We start from the raw sequence: 8,556 nt of genomic DNA, 5'->3' as shown, positions 1-8,556 counted from the left end.
AAAGGGAAGCGTGGTGAAAGCAACCTGGGTTTAAGGACTAGGTATGTGCACACATCTAGACACCTGCAAATCTAGTCATTCAAACATGTCATGTGTTACAATCAGATGGTGGAAATATTTATACATAAAGACCTCTTTTGTTTTGTTAAAGGCTGACCAGCATTCACTTACTGAAGCAGAATCTCCTCGCAAACTCCTACTGCCAGCACCCTTATGCAGCTCTCAGCAGCGCTGCCTCCAAGTGAGGTGTTAGTGACAGACCATGAAAAATGCTTTGGATGTGGCTTAAGTGAACTCCAAGTCTGCTACTTAAACTGAACTAATCCACCTTTGTGCATGTTAATTAAGGGAAATGTGGATTATGTAGCAAGGGGCTCCCGGTTTTCCCAGGGCTTGCTTTGCCCTCTTTGCCCACTCCCACTTCCCCTCACTTAATTGTCAATAAAAGAATGCACTTAAGTATTAAGATTCTCATTACTTATAGAACTTGCAATCTGGAAAAGCCACTTCACCTCTTCATCCTGGTGTGGCTTAGTGGGCATCTACCTAGACCTTGCCCAAGAATTCTTTTCCCTTGTGAGATGAAGACTACTAGAAATCACAAATGATGGTCAGCATTTGTTCATCATTTACTGAAATATATCTTTCTTCCCTTTAACTGCCTGTCACTGACTCAAAGTGTTGATCTTTTCTGTTTCCGTTTAAATGAGCTCCTGCCTAATCACATACTGGTTTCACTATCAGTTACGTTGAGGTTACTATGAAGACATTGTGAGCATGGGGTATACTCCTGTATTGTATAGTTCTTATTTTAAAGAAAAGACACTTTTTTCATCTTTTGTTGCCACCTTTGTTCTAGAAGAAATAAAATATCTGAAACTTATATTTTATAAATTGTATTTTGATTCCAAGGCTTAGAACAGAAAATCCCTAGGAACAATCTTCAGAATACTTTCACAACTGCTTTTTCCATATTTTTTAAAATATTGCAAGACTGTTTCCTTTGTAAATACAAATGTATACTATGTAAATTGTAATATAGGGCATACAAAAAACCTGTGCCTTTTTGTAGCATAAAATGATTGTGATGATCAAATCCTTTAATGCAACAAAGGTTAATTTAAAAAGGAACCGAGTACGTATTCCAAGCATGGACTAAAGATGTTGATTTACAGCTGGATCTGTGATGGGAGGCACCTTCTGCTGTTACCCTTGTATCTGGGAAGAGAAAGAGAATTGCTGCTGGAGTGTGCATTTAAACTGGACAGCATTCAATTTAACCAAAAATTAAACACATGCCATTTGCCTGCGTCTCTCCTGTACCTCCTGTACCAGCTCTAACCTGAGCTTTCAGCTTTTCACAGAATGGGGAAAGCAAGCAAAAATGCAGGAGTATCACCTAGAAACTGACTCTCTCCTTAGCCTAGACCCACTGAGGTATCAAGAGAGACCAACATTGTGTATTATATTATGAAGCAGAAGGAAGAAAATCTGTGATAATTAGAATACTGAATTGAGAACAAAAATACAGGCTCAGACTTTAATGCTGTTCCAGTTTTTCTCCATCACCCCTAGGAAGGACCCAAATCTCAGCTTGCTAAGGTAGATGACACTGAGGTTAGCTTGGGTCCAGAGAAGGGTAACAAAGCTAGTGAAGGGTCTGGAGAATAAGTCTCATGAGAAATGGCTGAAGGAACTGGGGTTGTTTAGTCTGGAGAAGAGAAGGTTCAGGAGGGGACCTTACTGCTCTCTACAACTACCTGAAAGGAGGTTGCAGCAAGGTGGGAGTTGGTCTTTTCTCCTAAGTAGCAAGCAACAGGACAAGAGGTAACAGCTCAAGCTGTGACAGGGGAGACTTAGATTGTATATTAGAATGATCAGGTATTGGAACAGGCTTCCCAGAAATGGAATCACCGTCCCTGGAAGTGTTCAAAAATCATGTAGATGAGGCCCTCAAGTGACATGGTTTAGTGGTGGTGTTGGCAGTCCTGGGGTAATGGTTGGGCTTGATGATCTTAAAGGTCTTTTCCAACATAGCTGGTTCTGTGACTTAGGTCTTTATACACTCTGCGCCTTAGCATCTGCAAGGCAGAATTGATAGTAAATCTCTCTGCTGGGCATATGATACATGAAGACAGTCTAGTGATACAGGCAAGTAAAGAAACAGATTTTTCAGCCCAGCCAGTTGAGCTAGCTCTTGCATTTGGCCCGTGGAAACTCATGAAATTTGATAACTGATTTATTTTTAAACACATCACACTGCAAGAATGCCATGAAAAGAGAGGATAGCCTCATCCAAATTATACATCAGAAAAATTCCTGAACAGGATTGAAGAGCTTGCATGAGAATTGCACTTTCCTAAGGTATGAGGGCACTCATTTTCCTAGTTAATTATTACTTGACAGCAAAAGAAACCCGTGAAAGCAATACTGTGTATAACTGTTTAAAGAAAGGGAAGCAGGAGGCATTTCTGAGGACCATATCAGCACACAAATAATTATCCACACCATTCCTCTAATCTCCTTGGCCATATCATTCTTACCTGGTGTGAAACTAGCTGAGATGATGTAAGAACTCTGGCTAATATTGTCATACGAGATGGCAGTTTTTATGCTACACTTTTCTTTCTCATTTTTGAGGGTAACTGCCTTTGGTGAGGAACAGCTCTTGACTCCCAGAGTCATCTCCAGTTTCAGCTGGTGATGAACCTCTTACCTGTCGCAGAGGTGTTAATCTTGTCACTGCAGCATGGTGCACTGCTTGCTGCTGTAGGCACTGCTGCGGTCCAGCATTGGCACGTATGTTTTAGCCATGATGCAGTAGCTGACTCCAGGCCTCAAATCTTCTATTTTAATAATCTTGTGTTTTCCTTCATACACCAGGACCTTGTGTTGCTTCAGACAGAGTGGAGTAAAAACAGCCAGTCAAGCACATTACCCTAGCAAGTGTGCTGTGAGTAAAGTTTGATAAGAATAGAGGATGGAGAGCAGCACATGGACTTGCACAATGTCAATAGCATTTGCAATTTATTTATTATTTTTAAAGAAAATTCCCCTCCTGTCCCAGTTTTTTAATCTATGTCTTAGAGTATGAAATACTAAGTTGAAGGAAAAAATTAAGGGAGGAATTACAACTCAAATCAATCAAATTCAATTCCTGAAAAATAATCTACTTTGGTTTTAAATATTTGCACAGTCATCAATGTTCTCACTATCTCAGAAGACGATTTCAGATGTAAAATAAGAATAGTGTGCCCATACTTTCCTGGTTTTTCAATGGTAAAGGGTTCATATTTGAATATGCACTTACCTTGTCTATCAAGTTGTTAATTACAAAGACTTGATACAACAGATCATAATAATTTGTCATTGGTATCTTGCTGCCTCTCTTCCTTTTATAAGGAGAACGTGGAGCCTGGAGCTTTAGTATTATGGATTTGCTGCTATGAGCCACAGCTATCGTCGGAGGTCCTATCACAGCTAAGATGAAAAACCAAAGCTATGAACACAGTTACAGTTTATTAATAATGTTTCACCGAACACAATTTGAATATATTCAACAATTTACTGCTTTTGTTTACCAACAATATGTTATGCTGTATTTACTGTCAAAGTCCTTACTTCTTGGTGGTTGTTGCTTGGGCTATTTTGTGGGTGAACTTTCCTGTGTTTTAGATCTCATTTTGAGCCAAACTTTTTGGAATCTCTTAATGCTGCACATTGCTGACTGCAGGCTGGTCAAGGAAAATGCTTTGGATTCTTTGCCCTGATTTTCTACCCTGCCCCTTGAGCCATATGTACAGGAGGCTCAAGGCAGTTTGCACTTCAGGGCTGTGAAGTGCATTGACATTCACAATTCAATTTTGCACTGACCAGTGAGGTTAATTCATGGGGAACTTACTGGTAGGTATGCTGGTACTATTCAGTATTTTAACAGTCCTCCAATTTCTAACATACTATGCCACACTATGACTGTACTAACAAAAAGTTTTGTGCATGTCCTTTCTAAATACACAGCAATCAGGAAACACATAAATGTGAGAATGGTGGCCACACAGCTCTCAGTTCTCTTCTTTGTTTTCCCCTGAAGCAGAGAACATTTCCTTCTTTTCTATCTTGTGTCCAGTTCTTCTAGCAGCTCAGAAATGGCTGAAGAGAATTTGTGTAGTTCCATGAGGAAGAGGGTAGGTTAAAGACAGACAAGCACTGCTGATCCCTTAATTATTGATAAGTGGCTACTTATCCATAATTTGTTGGCTTTCAAGTGTTTATCACAACACTTCACTGAAGAGCTATTGACTCGCAAATTCTTTGGGTACTGCTTTGTGGCTAGAAAAGGATTACTCATGTTTGCAAACTGTGAACAGAAATTATATATTCCATGCCACAGAAAATCCAGTTACATTCTCAGAGACCCATATGATTGCACTCACTTTCTCTCCAGGGAGTGAATCTGCAGCTGAGGCTCCAGTTGGAATAAATGCCAGCCAGTGCAGCTTTCACTCTGCCATAGTAAGGCTCTTGGATGTCAGAGGTCTCATTTGTTAGGTCACAGACACGGTTTTGAATCCCCCAGCAGTCAGCTTTGTTTTGCCATGTGCTCTGCCCATACCTATGGAGAAAGATGAGGAAGGATGTAAGCTATAGGTATTGCTGACTGGGTCACACAGATTTTTAGCTGTCTGTTTTGGCGGTACTGACAAGCCTTCCCCTGTGGAAATTAACTCCCTTCAATTTGATAACAGGGAAGACTGATTTCAAGGGTGTTTGAGAGCTACTGGTGTCTGTCTTTTCTAAAAGAAACCTAAATCAGAGATATGGTTACCACCCCTGCGGGAAGACATTGCACACTTGCCCCTCTGGAGAGGGGACCACTTTGGCTTAACCAGTGTGTTCAATGATGGGCAGAATCCCAGTTTCCACCAACTAGCTTCTCAAAGGCAGTAGCGATTTCGGGCACTCACCAAGTGTGCCAGGGATAGGAATGTACCTCTTATGAGGACAAGTCTCTAGCACTGCCTCAAGTTTGCCATGAGGGACCCTGCAGCACTGTTGTGGGTAAGGTGGGCCACCAAAATACATTATATGTCCTATTGCAGAAATACCTGACCTAGCGAGACCTGCTTCAGGAAGGCAGTTGGACCCAGTGGCTTCCAGAAGTCCTCTGCAAACTACATTTTTCTGCACCTCTATGCTGCAATGAGGATGCACAGCATATTGCTGGAGGTGCTTGTTCCCTGCTGCCTTGGTCTGCTCATCCGCACCTTATGGGCTGTTGATAAGAGCAGCAACAACCGAGAGCTGGCAGCCAAGCAGGATGTGGACATTCCCCAGGTCATGGGATATTCTCTCCAGTATAAGGAGAATATCCTGTGACACCCGGGAAGTCCCTTTGATGTGTCAAGCATGGATGTGCCCCAGTCCAGCAGGAGGCTGGAGTTCCCCCTGTACTTACACTTTATACTGCACAAAGTAGACGGTGTCTCTTGCATCTCTGGCCCTCCCAGGCTGCCAATGCAAAGTGTTGTTGAAGTTTAATGAATGAAACTCTACCTTCTGCGGCTTAATTGAATCTTGCAGGTCTTGGTTTTCCAAAACTAAAATTGCTGCAAATAAAAGATAAGGAATGATAATATATCACATTTGTCACTGACATAAGCCTTTGTACCTAAAGCAGCAGGTATTACTGCAGCTTATTTGGCTTTGTGGTATGTTCAAAACTGTCAAAGTCACACTGACCAGACCTAATAGTTACGGAACAAATATTTTTAGTAATATGAAAAGAGCAATTTTATCTGGTTTGGTTTTGTGGAGGTTTTTTGAGTTTTTGCTTTTTAATGTTTCCTTATTTTTCCCAGTGATTTTGCTACTGTGAAAGATGCCTGATGGACATCCCAGGAAACAAGCCCTTCAGATCAGTTCACAAAGCCTGCAGTAAGCAGCCCCATCAGTAGGTAAAGTTAAGTGCTCTTTCCTCCACATGTCAGCATTAACCTGCAGGGATTATAGCTGTGTTGTCACAGCTGTGTTTATCAGCTCTTGCCTAGTAAAAAATAACCTGAGATTCACTGCTTTTCCAGTCTGCAGTACAAGATAAAGCTGTCTAACCATTTTGAAGATAATCTGTTTTCAAACTGATGGTTACTAATGGCAAAATCAGTTAACAATCTCTTTGAAGTACCCAAATCCCAATGTTTTTTCTTTGTTTCATGACCCATATGACTGCATCTTTATCCCTGGCATATAACAGAATCAGGTATGACTTGCAGTAGTTGAACTGAAACTGGTAATATAGATATGAATCATTTTAATTCTCAGCATGCTTGTTTTATCTGCATTTCAGAGACTTAAAAGACAAAATAACAGACTGATTTTGAAATCACTGGAATTTTGAAAGCACTGAAAGAGCCAGAGATTTCTTGACTCATCCACATATTCAGTAAAAGATCCATAGTCCCCCACCCTACTACGTAGGTAAAGAGCAGAAAGCCTTTACTTACTAGCTATGTTCTCCTGAAGCAGGTGCATCAGTAAGCAGAGGGAGGAAAGCATGATCCCTCTCATCCTCAGGAGAGCAGCTCCATGAATAAAGAGCATCTCTCTTGTGGGCATGGCTTATGAGGAAGTAATCATTAAACATTCCAGTTCCCCTTTCAGCAGTTCCCAAAATGCCTGGTTTGCTTTCTTTTAATTTAGCTGAGAAACATATGAGTTACTCTAAATTAAGCATCTGCAATTGGTCTTGCTTGGCAGCTGTGGTCACTCTGAAGTTTGGAACTAATTATGAAGAAAACCAGCATGGAAAAGGTCTTTTTCATTTTTAGACACTAATTCCCAAACGATGTCTGGCAATATTACTTTATCCTGTAAATTTGTCACACAAGATTGCTTGCTTGCCATGCTAAGATAGTTATTCATTTATTTATGAGTTCTTTTTTTATCTATCTATCTATCTATCTATCATCTATCAAATTTATGTTTCAGCTCACTGGTCACTCTGAGCTGAAGAAGACAGGAAATTTTGCGGTAACCATGTGAAAGACCTACCCATGGGATGTCACCTGATTAGTTGGCCTGTCTTAGGGGGATACGCAGACAAACAGAGTTTGCAGGTGCATTTGCGGAAGGATGTTGTCTAGGAATACATCACTGGAGGAATGAAGGGCCATGAAGTCTCTGCCAGCTGTACTGCTGGACAGCATGTTCACATCATGCTGGCTGCTGGAGAGGTGCTGGGAGGGTGGCACAGAACAGGGAGGCAAGCCCAGCCCATCAGTTCCAAGTGCCACTCTGCTGGACTGTCAGACTGCCAGGAGTCCTATGCCTGACTGGTGCAAGTGCACAACAACATTGCCTGCACAGATATTGACGTTCAGCACAGCTGTCCTCCAAATCCTGCCATTCAAATAGGTGCACCCCTGTGAGCCTGGTCCCAGAGCTGGGGATGCCAGGGCTCCCTGATGAAAGCAGTATTGCTTTGTGTTTGTAAATGCTTTAATGCCACATGTGCACCTGCCTGGTGGGAGCCAGGTTTTGTGCTCTTGGAATGCATGGAAAGCTCAGCCAAGGCGGTTGCTGGTGAAGAGCATGGTGCCTCTGGTGGCAGCTGGGAGGCTGCTGCCAGTCCTGCCTAGCCTTGCCCCTCACTCTTCCCTCCCCAAAAGATTCCCACTGCTGACATCCACATGTACTTTGCCACTCATGCACCACTGCAGCTGGGCAAAAGTCAGGATGCATTCTCCTTCTGCAAGCTAGTGTTGACAAGCAAGAAGAGAACCTCCCAATTTCGTATGACATAGCACAGCACTACATAACAACACACGGAAAGAAATAATGGACATGAAGACTACCTGTCTGCAGAAACAGAAATTTGCTTATCATCTTTATTTTGGGAAAAGCTGCAGACAAAACACCTGTCAGGACAAAAAAAAAGTGCAAGTCCTGGTTCAAATGAAGGTATTTTTTTATTCAAAGACATCTGGTTATACTCAGCAAATTGGACATCATCTAATCAAGAAGCTGTCCTTGTCAGATACATGGGCATGGACTCTCAGTTTGGCTGGCCAGCTATATGCTATATCTCATTATCCAAGCACCAAACCTGCAGCAGATATATTCAGACACTAGCTGTGTAGCTTTGAATTAACTACGTAACCCCATTAAGGGAATTAAAGAAATTAAAATTAAAACCATGAAAACCCCACAATGGAGGTAGAAGGCAGAAAGGCCACCCTGCCATCACCAACTGGGAATTCTTCATCTATCCATTTCCCAACACATTTTCAAAATTCAGTGACCTTTAAGTAGTTCCCCACACCAAATGCAATTAGAATTTCATCACATTATATGAACTCAAGTGCGGGAATAGGGAACTTTTATAAACCGATTACTAGACTAAAAGGTCATCAAGGTTTAGTCATAGGTTATGTATTTGCTTACTTGAATTGTACCAACACACCTTCCCGTACTCCACATAACAGCCCATTGTAAGGAGCTGAAGTGTGGAGCTTTGCCAGAATTGGTGATGATGGTGGTTCCTCCTACAACTGCAGAGCT

The 8,556-nt window shown here is 41.7% G+C and overlaps 1 protein-coding gene across 1 annotated transcript; it reads right to left on the bottom strand.

The window, feature by feature from the left end:
- Positions 1–880: 880 nt before the first annotated feature.
- Positions 881–7,646, bottom strand: IL22RA2 (interleukin 22 receptor subunit alpha 2). The gene is made up of 6 exons (XM_061474885.1): positions 6,501–7,646; positions 5,456–5,606; positions 4,434–4,612; positions 3,311–3,480; positions 2,717–2,895; positions 881–1,218 (listed from the first exon to the last, which is right to left on the bottom strand). The coding sequence occupies exons 1-5, from the start codon at positions 6,610–6,612 to the stop codon at positions 2,740–2,742; spliced, it is 768 nt and encodes a 255-aa protein (XP_061330869.1). The 5' UTR covers positions 6,613–7,646; the 3' UTR covers positions 881–1,218; positions 2,717–2,739.
- Positions 7,647–8,556: the final 910 nt, after the last annotated feature.

This window comes from Pezoporus flaviventris, unplaced genomic scaffold (genome assembly GCF_033815535.1).
Source record: "Pezoporus flaviventris isolate CSIRO_AGI_PZ_B2104156 unplaced genomic scaffold, CSIRO_AGI_Pfla_v1 ptg000081l, whole genome shotgun sequence".
NCBI lineage: Eukaryota > Metazoa > Chordata > Aves > Psittaciformes > Psittacidae > Pezoporus > Pezoporus flaviventris.
Note: the sequence above shows the minus strand (reverse complement) of the source record. Positions and strands in the feature narration are given on the sequence as shown.

Coding starts and splice junctions, on each gene's coding strand:
- IL22RA2 (XM_061474885.1), bottom strand. CDS start 6,612: ATGCCCACAAGAGAGATGCTCTTTATTCATGGAGCTGCTCTCCTGAGG. Junction 5,607..6,500: donor GCTTCAGGAGAACATAGCTA/GTAAGTAAAGGC, acceptor TTTTATTTGCAG/CAATTTTAGTTTTGGAAAAC. Junction 3,481..4,433: donor ATTCACTCCCTGGAGAGAAA/GTGAGTGCAATC, acceptor TTTTCATCTTAG/CTGTGATAGGACCTCCGACG.